Genomic DNA, 14,833 nt, shown 5'->3' with positions numbered 1-14,833 from the left:
TTTATAACCTTCTGGCTTGAAGGATGATAAGGAAATAAAGTTATGAACCAAAAGTCCAAACTTAGTATCATAACTAGAACACAGTTGTAGAAAACATGACTGGAAAATAGCAAGAGGGTTTTCTACAACTGCTTTGGTTGATTAGGTAGGTTTACTATAGACATGTTTTTATCTTTTTGCTTCTTTAGCATCATATTACCCCTTTTAAGGCAGTTTATTGTTGTAATTTGACTACAGCAGCAGGAAATGCCTTGCTGCTAAATGAGTCAGCGGCATGAGAGATTAAAGCCATATACTGTATGTGTCATAAGTAGCAAGAATCAAAATGAGAGTTCTCTTGCTTTCATTTTGCATTGGGAAAAACGTGTGTAACTGTGAGACAGTGATATCTATTGGAGAGTCAAGGTCAGATATTACAGATCAAACGTCTGGTGAGCCACACATTTACAAAGATTAACTCCATGAAACCTTGTGGATAGCCAGATATCATTGTGGGTTTGTACCAAGTCCCATTAGACTACAATACCTTCTCTCAAGTGGGAATGGTGTAGTCTATAAAGACCAATGATTGACATTTTTTCAGTCAATAATTCAGGGATTTGATAAGTTTCACCATATTTTAAAAGCAGCAATAGCAGGTTCATTGGCTGTCGGCAATCCTCATCCTTCTTGGTATTTATCCTTTCTGCTCCCTGTAAACATGGGTAAGTATGAACAAAAGAGCCAAGGTTTTCTCCTCATTCCATCTGCTATTTTGAATTGTTTTGTTTTGATTCAATCAATCGCATTTCGTCATTTATCACAACACGCACACGCCCATACGCACAGTCCTACTAGTTATCTAGCCTGAGGGTGAGACATAAAGACTGATGATCTGATTGTATGTGGCTGTGGTTATCATCTGTTTTTTTCGTCGACAGAGAGGAGGCGACAGGGCAAATTCCAGCCCTTCAGACGTTTGTTTGGGAAGAGGAAGAAGAGGGAGGCAGAGAGGGGCTTTGATGCAACAGAGCTAAAGGCTAGTTTTTCTACTGGCGAAGTGTGTAATGGAGTTGTATCTGACGATGAGGAGACCAATCAAAATCTGAGGTAACTACAAAAATCCAGTTTCATTTTTACACTCAGCAAATATTTCTCAGTGCGTGATACATACATTGGGATTGAGCTTTTCCTCCTGTGTTATTTGTTTATTGTCTGATAAAAGCCATAACCACAGGTCTTATCAATTATTCAGCATCCATTCTGGAGGTTTGAGTATTTCTTGGCCTTCATTTGTTAGAGCAAGCCAACCTTATTCACAGTAAGGGGAGATTAGTCTGACCATTGAGACCCACTAAAACATGAATCTCATACAAATCATAAACTGGCTTCTCATTTTATTTATTTATTTATCTCTTTGGTTATCCATATATACATGACAGTAATTATCAGTGTTAATTTAACTCTGAAAATGTTCAAATGGACTTGTATAAACACTGCAAATTGCAATCTCACAGTCTGGTGAGAGAAGGGTGGGGCACTGCTCAAATGCAGCTTATAAAAGGCTTGACAGGGTTTTAGCCTTTAATTGGTGGGGTTAGACTGCTGATGTGTAGAGAGGTCATTCCCTTCTTTGTGTAAATTGATTTACTGAGTGATACTAAACCCTCCTCATAATGAATGAATGAATGATTGACAGTAATGACATGCTGCAACACTAAAGTCACCCTTATTTGTCTGTAGGGAGTTGAATCCCATTGGATCTCGAGCTCTCTCCCACGACAGCATCTTTATCCCCGAGGAACCGGTGAAGGAGCCCAGTCTAGATCACACCATGTCCCAGGAAAACGTCTCCGATAAAGTTAGGAACCTGCAGGTCGGCCCTTTAACAATATACACCCAGTTGCCGATCAGTTCTGTTCTCTCTCTTTCTCTGAATACATAACTTATGACTCTTTTCATTGATCAAACAGAGGCAGATAGCACAAAGTATCAAGTTTGGCCAGAAGCCTCCCTCTATGAGGAAGAGTGAAGGAGATGAGGGCAGTTCAGATGAGGAGGAGGTTCCCCGGAGCCCTCTGAAGGTGTTGGCCCAGGTAGAGGCTGAGCCAGCAAAAACAGAGCCAAAGGTAATGACTAAGATAGCATCTGTTTGGTTCTGTGTTGTACTTGAATGCTAAAGGTATGAGTACACAGACTGTAAGTGAATGTTCTGTTAATGTGACAAGCAGGTCCAGGGGGCCCAACAGGCCGGGACACACAGCACTCCGGTGAAGTCCCCCAGGTCCAAACGAGTTCTTCCACCCACCGGTACTATTGAGTCCATCAACCTGGATGCTGTCCCGCAGTCTGTTCCTCGCTTAGACAACACTGCTGCCAAGCATAAACTGTCTGTCAAACCTAAAAATCAGAGGATTTCCCGCAAGCACCGTCGGTTTACACAGGTGAGCGAGGCATAGGTCCAGATACGAGTTGCCTCTTGGGGCAGCAAGCAGGGGGCAGGGGTCTTTGCATGTTGTTGATTCACTTTGCCATAAGTCTTACCCTTTGGTGTAGTAGAGAAAAGGGAACTGATCATATTTCTTCATTCCCAGGATCTCCAAGAGGTGTCTCTTCCTGGTGTGCTGCAGGAGGACCAGGAGGGAGCAGGCGTCTCCACAGATGAACACCACAGGACGGCTGCTGAAGAGCCTCACTACGACTCCCTAGAAAACTCCAAGAAACAGAGATTACATGAGGAGGAGAGACACGAGACCAGGAGGAAGAGAGAGCTGGAGGAACAGAGGCTCAGACAGGAGGAAGAGGAGAACAAGAAGAGAGCAGAGGAGTTGAGGCTGCGCGAACTAGAGGAGGAGAGGTGTCGTAAACAACAAGAGGAGGAACGTATCCGTAAAGAGGAGGAGGAAAGAAAGCTTAGAGAGGAGGCGGAGAGGAGAAGGAAGGAGGAAGAGGAGAGAAGGATTAGGGAAGAAGAAGAAAGGAGACAACGAGAGGAAGAAGAGCGGATACGGAGGGAAGAGGAGGATAGGAGGATGCGAGAAGAACAGGAGCGTCGACAGCGGGAAGAGGAAGAGAAAAGACGTCTGGAGGAGCAGAGGAGAAAAGAGGAGGAGGAAAGAAAGAAGCGAGAGGAGGAGGAGGAGCAGAGGAGGCAGCAGGAGCTCAAGGCAGAGCGTCTGCGTTTAGAGAAGAAGCTGGCGGAGGAAAGAGAAGAGGAGGAAAGAAAGAAAAAGCTAGAAGCGGAGAAGCAGAGGCTGCAGGAGATGGAGGAAAGGATAAAACTGGAAGCAGAGGAGAGACAGAAAAAGGAAGAGGAAGAGCAGAAGAGACTATCATTAGAGGAGGCTGATGGCAGCTCCGACCCACACGAGAGGAAGAGAAGAGCGGAGGAGCTGCGCTGGAGAGAGATGGAGGAGCGACAGAGGCCTTTCTCTTTCAAAGTGTCCTCTGGGGAAAAGCAGATTCTGTTCCAGAAGGTCAACCTGACGCCTGTTACGCCGGCCTCCAGCCACCAGAGCGGCGCTGTAGCTGACCAAAGAGAGGGCACTAAGGCTTCCTCTCCTGAAGGAGCAGACTCCCCCAACCTGCCAGCATCTCCATACGTCCCCCACACAGCCATCCTGGTGACAGGGGCCCAGCTCTGCGGGACTGCAGTCAACTTAGACCAGATCAAAGACACAGCCTGCAAGTCTCTGCTTGGTTTGGGAGAGGATAGAAAGGCCCAGGGAACGCCACCAACCAAGAGCAAGACTTCACCGGACCGCAAGTCTGGCAAAACCAAATCTCTCAACGAGTCCTCACTCTCCACAGACCAGTCCAGTGCAGCTGTCCTAGCAGAATGGGCTAGTATTAGATCAAAGATATTCAAGGGAGCAGAGGAAGGGAAGTATGAGGATTACCCAGACCCGAGCCGAAACCAGACGCAGCCCAGCAGTGAAGATCTGAATCAGCCTCCATTTTCTCACACCAACCTCAGGAAGACCATGTCTGCCAGCGCCAAGTTCTCCATCACCCCAGCTAAGAAGAAATTTGGAGACTCAAATAGAAACTCTGAGGTGTTCAGTCCGGACGACAAGGAAGCTACTCCACCTGACACCACGTGCGGCACCCCTGCAGCCTCGCCAGCTCCAACCAGTAAAGCTCAGAATAGGACAAGTAAAACTGTCCGCATCTCAGAAAGAGGGTCGGATGAGTGTATGTTTGCCAAAGACCTCCCCTCTTTCCTGGTTCCCAGCCCTGGAACCAAACCTGAGGCGGCAGAGTTGAAGGGCAGGAGTCAGGGTGAGGCAGAGGACGCTGAGAGCAGAGAGGAGGGAGAGGAGAGGGGCCCGGACGGTGAGGATAAACCCTCTCCTTTTGGCATAAAGCTGAGGAGGACCAACTACTCCCTCCGCTTTCACAGTGAACAGTCCACAGAGAAAAGGAAGAAACGTTACAGTGCTGGGGACAGCTTTGATGGCGTCCCTTCACCTCTCACCCCCATTGAACCTGACTCTGACGCTTCCTCTGTGTTCTCCGACAAGTCAAGCCCCACATCGCCCCAAAAAGAGAGTGCAGTTGGCAAGTTCTTACAGGCAACTGCCTCCCCTGCTGTCCCCCGGGCCAAACCGGGCAAGTCTGCCAGCGTGTCCGTACACAGCGAGGTTGAGAAAGTGCTTTCCAAACCACCGCTCTACCAAAGACCCACCACATCACCCAAACCTACTGGAGCCGTCACCACCCCTCCCCCCTCACCACTACCTAAAGTCGTCCGTGGGGTTCCCAGCGAGGCCGTGGTCCAGAGAATAGGGGGAGCAGATTCTTCCACCCAGGAGCAGACTAGCAAGAGCGAGGAATCATCGGCGGTGGCTCAGCTGCACAGGAGCAGCCAAGGCCACATCCAAGGGGAAGAGGAGCACAAGGAGAAGAGGTCCTTCTTCCCCTCCATCAATATCCCCTGGAGAGAGAAGGTGGACAGAAAGACAGAGCTCATCAAGAGAGGTCAGTGTCACCTCCGCCAGCCACTGTGCTGTAGTGCTAATAAGGGATCACTCCAAAGATTTGATAGAGGGGAAAAAGGGAGTGTACAGAAGTGTAGAAGCTAGAGGGGCTGCCAACCCACCGAAATGAATGTAACTTGCATTCATTTTAATGGAGTTTTTGAACACTAATATACACATACATGTATTAATTAAGATCTGGTCATGTGTAATCAGCAACCTTGGTTTTTAGAGCAAATGGTCTCTAACATGAAATGTGGCCTTGAGTGTTAATCGGGTGTAATTTGACACTATGCATGTGTACCCCTACAGACAAACCGTCACTACAGAGCAGGCACTCGCTGGACAGCACAAGGGTCCAGGAGAAGGAGGCAGGGCCGTTATGGATCACACTGGCGCTGCAGAAGCAGAAGGGCTTCAGGGAGCAGCAGCAGAACCGAGAGGAGCGTCGCAGCCAGAGAGAGGCCAAACTCGCCGAAAAACAGTCGAGGGAGAGAGAAAGTGTATGTTCCCCCGTTTGCCTCTGTACTCACTTTCTTACATACATTTCCTGATCTCACACAGTCGCACTCTGCAACCAACCCCCTCTTCCTCCTCCCAGGCCATCAGGTAAACGAATTCCTTTACCTTTTGCAGGCTACGCTGATCAGTCCTACAGACAGCAAAGGAAACGGAAGCACCAGTCCTTCTAAACCTCAGACACCAGAGGAGCCCAAGAGACCCGACAGCCTGCTGGGGCGCTTTGATCGCAGAGACCACCTGAAAAAAGCCAACACTCTGCCCAGCTCTGTCACTGGTAAGAACCTGCTTAATGAGGATATTGTTAATGGTCAACAAGGTATTCATGCAGCCATATCTATAGTACATTTGAATATTGTATTGGATATTGAATTTCATTATTATTATAGAAGACATATTATTTATATAGAAGAAATAAAATATTCATTGCTCACTGAATTAGAATTAATTACATATCATGAATGCTAAAATCAATTTTATCATGCCTGGCTTTTTTTGACGGGCCTAGTAAGTCTTAATGGTTTAATGGATGGAGTTGTAATTAATTTCTGTTCTGGACTTCAGTTGAGATTGCAGACTCCACACCATCACCACCTGCTGTGAAGGAGGTGTCGAAACGCTTCCCCTCCAGTGACTCTCCCCAGGTGTCCACAGAGCCGGCCTGGCTGGCCCTGGCCAAACGCAAGGCCAAAGCCTGGAGTGACTGTCCTCAGATCATCAAATAACATCCCCCAACGCCCACCCCAGCTTCAAAGCGGGCTCCGGCCTGCACCGAGACTGCACACTGCCCATGGACCATGACGCACCTCAAAAGTCAACATCGCCCCCGTCCTTTTCCTCCCAACTCCAGATCTTCCCCTTCAGCACTATAACCCTCCTGACGCTATGAAACAAGTAATGCCCTCCGTTACCTTGTAACCATACACTGGCTGGTATTATTATCACGTTAAAGTGCGCTTCACATTCAAATATTCAAACACAATCACACATCTATACATAAACAATTATTGCAAGCATGCACTTAATGTATACAAAACCATGAAAGCATAATGTCCCAAGAAGACATAGATGTAACAAAGGTGTTTGCGGCACAGAACCTTCAGCAGCCAATCACAACCATGGCTGACCACTGCAATAGCCAACCCCGATTTTTCCTTTTGTAGCCAATGGGGTCACCATGGTTGTAAATAGATCATGCGCTAAATACAATATAACATGAAATGCTTCTGTAATAGAGGTGAAGTCAAAGCTCTGACATATGACACAGACAGTGTTTAATCAGCAGAGGGGAGTTTTCAGAATCGTGTTTTAAGGGCTAACAGTAACAATAACCCAACATGACCCTGTTGAATCTTCTTTGTGACAGCAAATGGAAGTGTTACAGGCATCCTCTCTGCCACATTCCCTTGTTGGTATTATTTCAAGCAATGGATTTAACTTTGTTGAAACGATAGATACTGTATCTCTTCTCTGAGCCTTGTTTGTGATGTACAAAAGAAGCCTTTTTTTTTACTCATATTGGAAACCTGTACTTAGCATAACAATTCTCACTGTGTCCGTGATGACTGTGATAGCTGTCAAAGAAGCTATTGTACAATTTGCCATGATAACGTTATCAGAATCCGTTTGTAAAGCAACACTAATAAAATCTGTCAAAATCACATGGTGGGTGCACCGAAACACAGCATTGAAGACCACAAGTGTTACTGGGCATTTACGGTGAATTGCACATTATCCTCACTACTCTGTGATGATGTAATTTGGATTTTGCTTTGCTATGGAGACAGAAACTACCTGCTTGCTGTAACATACAATCCTTGTAGCTGTCCTCCTGTAACACAATTGTGTTTGTAGGCTTATGCCATCACTTCCTCGTAAATGTGATATGAGCTGGTTAGCCTTACATAATGTAAGCATTTCTACAAAACTCCAGCTTTCTCGTCTCCTACCACTACCTTTCTCACTTCTCAATATAATGATCTGTATGTATGTAAGTAAGTATGTATGTAAGTCAAAGGTTTTACCAGAGCTTTGGTCAGAGAGGGGCCCCTAAGGCTGAGTCACTTTGTCATTTTGTTTTTAACTTTGGTCGTGCACAATAGTGTAGTGTACACAGTGTTATATGTAACAAAAATGTTTGGTAATAATTGCACTTTTTTGTCCCACTTAGAGGTATTCATGAGAAAATTCTTAAAGAGATACAAATGTTATGAATAATGTAAATTAAATACCGATGTCTGAACCGCAGGCCCACAGACTCATTCTTTCCCTGTTGTAGGTTTCAGATGTTGAATACAGAACTTTAATTAAATCTTGTTTCCCAAAGCACCTTGTCTGCTCTGACACAGGATCTCGCCATGGAAACCATAAGGTCACATATTTTTTTTCCAGTGTTTATTTTACAATTAGTGCAAAAATACATATGATAATCTTCTATGTTTCCTTTTTGACTGTCAGCTCTATACAGTACACATAGTCATTACGACACCCAACCACAAGGGAGTGTTCCCACACCACCGGGGAAGAAAACAGCTCCCCAGGAAGGGTGAGTGAAGCTACCAATAGTCCATCTTGACCATCCAGGATCCAGACCGTTCCATCTGTGGAGGCCAGGGCCACAAGAATCCCCCTTCTCCCCCAGGTAGAGCCATCGAACACACAGGGGCTAGAGTACACCTTCCCAGAGGTCTGGAAAGTCCAAACCAAAGAGCCATCAGCACAGTTCAAACAGTACAGGCAGCCGTCATGTGATCCACACAAAACCCTCTGCTGGTCTGGTGTGACACACGGGGACGAGAAGACGGGTCCTTTGGTCAAAAACTGCCAAAGCTGCAGAGAAACACAAGTGTCAGTTAGACAGGTATTAATATGGTACAGTGAAAAAGACACCAGCCTAAGCTCTGCTTCTTACCAGTTTCCCCATATTGCTGAAGCAGCAGATGTTTCCATCCACTGAGCCGATGACAACAGGACCGGAGGAGCCGTTTGGCGATGAGAAGAATGGAGTCTCTCTACAGTACGTCCATATGAGCTCTCCACTGTCCTGTGTACAGTAAAACACTGATCAGACGGCAATGCAAACCATGCTTGACCCTCTGTCCAAATGTTGTTTAATGAACAAAAGGGTTCACTGAAGTTTGGCTTGTATAGGGATGAGCTCCACTCACAGGGTTGAGACAGAGCAGGTGTCCTCCCAGTGACGCCACATACAGCCGTCTGTGGGAGGGGTGGAGGTATGGGGAAGAAAACACAGCCCCGCCCCCGCAGTGATGCTTCCAAACACACTGCCGAACCTAGAAAACATACAAACACATTCATCTTTACACCAAAATATCATCCAGTACAGAATATACACAGGCCATCCAGATACTGTTAGCATTTATCACCCTTTTACAGTCTGTTGACAGCAGACAGCCAAATATGTAAAGGACAACATGGCTATCATCATGAATGGATAACAAAATTACAAAATAATGCTTAGATTTGGTTCACTCACAATCTAAGTGCATGGTTTGGATGTGGGGGAATACTGTGTACCCTAGTGTGCAGTGCTATTGAGTTTTTCTTGTTTTGCATTGTGTTCATTTTTTTGTTCACTTAATTCCGCCTCTGTGTGTATCTATTCATATCAAACACACTCACCTGTGGGTTCAGGGCATAAACATGCCCATCATGTGAGCCCACTATCACCAGCCCTTTGAGGGGATCCACGGCGGGACAGCTCTTCACAGCATTTCTTGTCTCAAATACCCACCGCGTCTCTCCGGAAGCCGCGCACAAGAAATACACACAGCCATCATAGCAACCTGAGAACCCAAAACAACTTTAAGTACGATAACTTCCAGTAAAACATTTGAAAAAGAAGTTATTTATTCAGACTGTTGACACTGACCTATAACCACGAGGGTCCCACACTGAGACACAGCAGCTGCGGCCTCGATTCTGTCCCCCAGAACCCGCTCCCACAGAAGCCCCCCGGTGGCCAGGTCTAGGGCCTGCATCCTGTGAGAGTGGGAGCCGATGAAGACTGTCGTTTTGGCCGAGTCTGATCCCTGATCTGTTCCTCCTTGCGCTAGAAGCACTGGGGAGGCATCCACACATCTGCCTGTGTCTGAAGACCAGCTCAGACTCAGTCCCACAGCGCTGGTCTCTACAAGAGGAGAGCCAACATCGGTAAAACCCCGTTCACTGGTACCTACTGTCAAGCTATTATTTTTGTCCATCTTCTCACTGGAATCTGTTCTTCGGAGTTGTTCCACTGTGTCCGGCTGAGAGTTTTTATTGGTGTCCGGATTTCTGATCTTCATTTCTACCACCTCGCCTCCCCTCCTTATAACTTTTACTGTCCTTTCCTCCAAAGCAACTTCAGCTCCCTGCGGTTTCTCTGCAGCTGTTCTAGAACGAGGGTCTGTGCGTTCTCTCTTCGCCGGTGCAACGGAGAGAGGATCTGCTCGCCGTTTCTTGGCCTCGGGCAGCGACGACGAGTTGTTCTCAAGCGGCAGCGTCAGTATTACTCTGGCAACGTGGTGCAGTACGTCTGAGAAGGTCCCGTCCAGTATAACTTCCAAAAGCCCTGCTGAGGCCACTGCTGCAGCAGTCGTGATGTCATCGCAGAGACGCAACGCCTTCAGAGAATCTCCTCCGCTGAAAAGGAAGTTGGACTCCTCCTCAATGGCTGCATCTTCAGCAAGACCTAGAGTATCCTGTCAATAATTAGTGCACACTGTAAGTATATACACACATGTAGACAACAAATCAAGCCGGAAATTATGTAAATGCAGAGTTGTGTTGTCAAAACTAATGAAAAAACTGTCCATACCTGCCACAAAGACTGAAGGGTTTGTTTTATTTTGGCCAAATCTCCAAGTGAAGTGTCAGACTCTAAACGTTCTCTCTGTCTTTGGTATGTTTTCATAAGTGCATCCATGTCTACCTTGCCTGCCAAAGAACAATGGTTCCATGAATAACAGGGCCACTGAACAAAAACTGAAAAGTAATATGAACCTTACTAAAATGATGAATTAATGAGCTATTGTTTCTCCTGTGGCTGATGCTCACCGTGAGCAGACAGGGACAAGGCCGGGACGAGCACCAGCGTGTCTGGAATGCTGTAGCTGGGCAGCAGCAGAGACAGCTGGGTGAGGACGGCCCTGCTGAGGTCTCCGTCTGTAGCGCCGCTCTCCTCATCATGGCTAATGGAGGAGGAGAAGTCTTCCCGGCGGTCCGCAGAGGCCGAGGGGCTTTGTCCCACACGCTGCTGTACAGATGGGAATGGAGAAGCCGCCTGTTGGTCTCCAGATGTAGATGCCACAACAAAGGCAACCAGCCGAAAGCCTTCGTACAGACCCACAGCGCAGGACTCCACCTGAGGAAGACTCATCACGACCTGGAAGAAGAGGTGGGAGCATCATAGACAAAATAAAACAGAAACCCTTATACATATCTTCTATAAACACCCTGAATATTCTAGATGATGACTCATGAGCCTTTGCTGCTGCAGTTTGAGATGACGCCCTCCTGAACGCTCTGAGGTGGGAAGTAGGAAGAATCCAAGTGGGACGTTTCCAGTTCCCAGTTGTCTTGAATGTACCATAAGAACGCCTTTCGGAAGTTGTTTATTCCTATACATCTGATAAAATATAAACTTACATATGTACGTGCCACATTAGCACTCCCTTCAGTAGGCTACATACCTTTGTATTGCTTTCAGTGTGTGTGTTTTGATGTGTATTATGTGGTGTAGACTAGTGTCTACTTTGTATCTGAGTGAGGCTACAGACAATTTTCTCTCATCTTGACAGTTAAGTTGGATTTATTCTATTTCTTTTCCAGAAATTTGAGAATGAGGCCAAGCATATCACATTTAACAAAATGAGTAATGAACAAAATAAGTCTACAGTTTTGCAGAAGGTGTAAAGTAAAAAATGACATGTAAATAATAAAAACATCTCACTTGCTGCAAGGTGTCCAAGTTCACTCGCTGTCCGTGGCGTTTGATCAGCCGGTCTCTCCGTCCGAGGTAGAACAGCTGTGAGTCTTCAGCCTTCACCCAGTCTCCAGTGCTGCGCATCGTCCCGGGGACAGCAGTCACCTCATCATCCAGGAGGCACACTCTGTCCTTTCCACCTACACAACACATCTTAAGGATTAACATGGATTTTGTTAAGCTCAGTGTGACTTGTGTGTATGTGTATGTCATTTAAATCTTTACCTATGAACACCTGTCCTTCACCCTCTGTGACAATATGGCCAAGTTCATCTCTCACTTCCACAGTTGTGTCCATCAGAGGGGCGCCGAGAGGCACAGAGGACGCCATCCTGCAAGGTGAGTACGAAACATGAAATTAACCAAAAGTTTTGACTGCAGCTGAGACATAATCAAGATGCAGAGGACATACAGAGAGCACCAAACATTTTTTACCAGCGGACACTCACAGATTGCCGGACTGCAGTAGACTCTCTGGGACTTTGTAACAGCAGGCCCAGCAGGAAACCTCTGTAATGCCGTAGATATTGTAGATGTGAGTTTTGTTGCCCTCGTGCCTCCAGCTCGTCAGCAGAGCTGGTGAGGGACAGGCCTCTCCTCCCAGAGCCAACACACGCAACGAAGAGCCAGAGGACAACACCTCCTGTTTTAGAATACGCCGGCCGAAACGGCCCAGCAGAGTGGGAGTCACCTGTAGAAACAAGGAAATACCACATCACACCGACAGAAAACTGATCTGGGCTGTTCCAGATAAAATGCCTAATGAATTACACTTAACCAATGAATATTTACCTGTAGGACTGTTGTCCTGTGATTCCTGAACAGCAGCTGAGCCAGTCGATTGGGCATTTTCTTGATCACAGGAGGGACGATGAGGAGCTGAGCGCCGGACGATAAGGCCAGAAAAATCTCCACCACCGATGGGTCAAAGGTCAAGGGAGAGGCCAGGAAAACCACATCCTCTGCACTCATCTGAAACAAAGATCTGAGCAGAGAGAGGGGGGGGGGGGGGCTGTTCACTGATAACAGTTTCCGGCACAACAGCTACACTTATGATTCAAAATAACACTGACCTATGCTTGAAACTAACCTGAGATGCAGTATATTGGGCACTATGCACCTGTGTGGGACCCTCACGATCTTTGGAAGCCCCGTTGTTCCGGATGTGTGCAGCACATACGCCAAATCTCCTTGTCCAGTGTCCTTTACCGCTGCAGCTGAAGCACAGAGATCAGCAGCATCCTCTCTCTCTGCTCCTTTCAGTTCTGTTCCCTGGTTGTGTGCAGCGGCTGGCAGTGGCTTTACTTGTATCAAGGTGAGGTTGTACTTGGACAACACTAGACAAACCTCCACAGTGATGTGTTTGGAGAGAGCGGTCTGGAATTGCTTGATGGGGAAAGAGGAATGAAAATCAACATTAATATTCTTCAAACATAGACAAAGGGGGAAAAGTTCAAAAAATGACCAACAAATGATAATACTGTAAAAATTGTGTTCATGTTTCTGTCAGCGAAGAGGTAGTATACTTTGTATGGGATTTACATAAAACATAATAGGCTCATGACATATTTCAAACCATGCTCAGTCAATTATTTAGACATAGCTCCCTCTGATTACTTCATGGACAATAAATACAAAACTGGATTTGTAGACACATTTGTTTTTGCTGTGATACCCAGATGTTGTTCGGTTTCCAGAATGTTCGGTTTACAAAATGTTTTTGGCTTTAGGGGACAGGAGTGAACATTAACAACAAACTGAACTCAACGCATTAAATACTGAAATTCAGTGGAATCCACCTCTTCAGTGTAGTTTAATTACAGGGGTCTTGGAGGAAGCTAAGACAGCGGGCAATAACTATTCTTAACTGCTGTTTCAATAGTCACATGATAGCACTTTTGATTATGCAAATTAAACTGCAGAAGAGTGTTGTTGAAGTCTAACCTCCAGCAGGTGACTCTGCAGAGCACAGTACTGGAGGCCACACTGGCTCATGATGCGGGCAGAGAGAAGCCCTGGAGCCCCTGGGTCCAGTGGGACATAAGCAGCAGGCAACTGGAGGATCCTGTAAAAAAAAATAATAATAAAAAAATAAATCTAGTTGGGCTGAAGAACTCAAGTCACAACAGGGTCCCTGTACAACCACTAATCAAAACTTTGGAGTTCTTCGATCAAATTAAAAGTATTGCCTGATTGCAAACAAAAAAAAAACAAAAAAAAAGTTATCGAGAGTTAATTTTACTAACAGTCAACAAAATGTAGCGGTGTTCTGTTATGTGACACATTGGCCAATCAGAATTGAGTATTCAACAAAGCGATAAGATGCAATTCAACAAATCTACACGATGCAATAAACATTATGTTGGACTTATACATTTAAATATAAAATTGTCAGATATTATTTTCGCATGGAACGGTTAACTTTATGGCTGAGTACAAGATATGACAGTCAACTCACCCCAGGATCCAGACGGGCAGGTACAAATCGGCATGATAATACAACGCAATCACACCGTTATTCCGACAGCAGTGCCTCCGTAGAATATGAGACAGTTCAGTCCCAAGTGCCACAACATCCCTGTATAACAGGGACACCGGGCTCCCAGACACTGAGCCACTGTCATATGTGACGGCTACTCTGCTGAGGTGAAGAGAGGCAGCTGTGGCGACCATGTCCTGCAGGGTCTTCGGATCCATCTCGAGCTATGTAAAGACGAACCATGCATTCTCTGATGATATCTACTGGACCACTATTTCCAAAACATAATTTGATGCGAAAACACACCATGGGAGTATTATATTATGATTAAGACACTCACGTTATAAGCTTAGCACGATTGTTTTGTCGCGTGAAGATGACGCAAGCACGAAAACATTACGTCGCACTGATGTTGCTCTCAAGTGCTCCCCGTAAGCTCATACTTCCCAGTTTTGAAACTACGACTTGTCGTACATTCAAGTGCTTTAGTCGGTTATAGTAGACCCTGTACAAAAAGGAGTTTTTGGTAGTTGTTGTTTTCTGTCGTCAGTCAATAGAAATAGAGCTAATGTGTGCCGCAGCGGCAGTAATAAGAGGAGAAACGTGTATCGGGCATGTATATGATGTTTTAATTAATTATCCGCCAAAAGTTGTTGTATACAGCACATTTACCATAATTTGTTGACACGGTTTACATGCTCTCTGCCCAGTAACTGTCCATTTCGCCAGGTATCAACACACTCCGATATTCCCATTCAATGTACACTTTGTTGGGTATTTTACCAGTGCTGAAAATGTAATTACGATATTTCCTGTAGCTTTGAAGGCACCGAAGACGGTCGTCCAATCATCTGTCGCTATTTTGAAGCGGAAACTTCGAACCCCCAAAGC

At 45.9% G+C, this 14,833-nt stretch overlaps 2 protein-coding genes across 3 annotated transcripts; one reads left to right on the top strand and one right to left on the bottom strand.

Moving 5' to 3' along the window:
• The first annotated feature begins 1,798 nt into the window (after positions 1–1,798).
• cracd (capping protein inhibiting regulator of actin dynamics) lies at positions 1,799–6,202 on the top strand. The gene is made up of 8 exons (XM_071895684.2): positions 1,799–1,855; positions 1,953–2,108; positions 2,208–2,423; positions 2,574–3,159; positions 3,217–4,959; positions 5,271–5,461; positions 5,595–5,754; positions 6,042–6,202. Exons 1-8 carry the CDS (start codon positions 1,814–1,816, stop codon positions 6,200–6,202), a joined length of 3,255 nt encoding a protein of 1,084 aa, XP_071751785.2. The 5' UTR covers positions 1,799–1,813.
• Positions 6,203–7,874: 1,672 nt separating this feature from the next.
• aasdh (aminoadipate-semialdehyde dehydrogenase) lies at positions 7,875–14,160 on the bottom strand. Of its 2 annotated transcripts, XM_078285716.1 has the most exons (14): positions 13,922–14,160; positions 13,408–13,528; positions 12,554–12,849; positions 12,256–12,448; positions 11,913–12,154; positions 11,689–11,795; positions 11,431–11,603; positions 10,536–10,863; positions 10,297–10,415; positions 9,370–10,180; positions 9,120–9,283; positions 8,645–8,770; positions 8,389–8,520; positions 7,875–8,306 (listed from the first exon to the last, which is right to left on the bottom strand). In XM_078285716.1, the coding sequence occupies exons 1-14, from the start codon at positions 14,158–14,160 to the stop codon at positions 7,911–7,913; spliced, it is 3,447 nt and encodes a 1,148-aa protein (XP_078141842.1). In that variant the 3' UTR covers positions 7,875–7,910. The 2 variants fall into 2 exon arrangements, with proteins under 2 accessions (XP_078141842.1, XP_078141841.1); XM_078285715.1 differs by lacking the exons at positions 13,408–13,528; positions 13,922–14,160 and having other exon boundaries at positions 9,370–9,627; positions 9,709–10,180; positions 12,554–12,661.
• Positions 14,161–14,833: the final 673 nt, after the last annotated feature.

Source organism: Centroberyx gerrardi, chromosome 9, assembly GCF_048128805.1.
Source record: "Centroberyx gerrardi isolate f3 chromosome 9, fCenGer3.hap1.cur.20231027, whole genome shotgun sequence".
In the NCBI taxonomy this organism is placed as follows: Eukaryota; Metazoa; Chordata; class Actinopteri; order Beryciformes; family Berycidae; genus Centroberyx; species Centroberyx gerrardi.
This window is presented reverse-complemented; position numbering and strand designations above follow the sequence as displayed.

Bases quoted from the DNA above. Each gene is read 5' to 3' on its own strand.
- cracd (XM_071895684.2), top strand. From the start codon at position 1,814: ATGTCCCAGGAAAACGTCTCCGATAAAGTTAGGAACCTGCAG. The intron at 1,856-1,952 runs GTCGGCCCTTTA...TTGATCAAACAG, and splicing joins ATAAAGTTAGGAACCTGCAG to AGGCAGATAGCACAAAGTAT. The intron at 2,424-2,573 runs GTGAGCGAGGCA...CTTCATTCCCAG, and splicing joins AGCACCGTCGGTTTACACAG to GATCTCCAAGAGGTGTCTCT.
- aasdh (XM_078285716.1), bottom strand. From the start codon at position 14,160: ATGGATCCGAAGACCCTGCAGGACATGGTCGCCACAGCTGCCTCTCTT. The intron at 10,864-11,430 runs GTGAGATGTTTT...CTCTTCTTCCAG, and splicing joins ACTTGGACACCTTGCAGCAA to GTCGTGATGAGTCTTCCTCA. The intron at 8,771-9,119 runs GTGAGTGTGTTT...TATGTTTTCTAG, and splicing joins TTTATGCCCTGAACCCACAG to GTTCGGCAGTGTGTTTGGAA.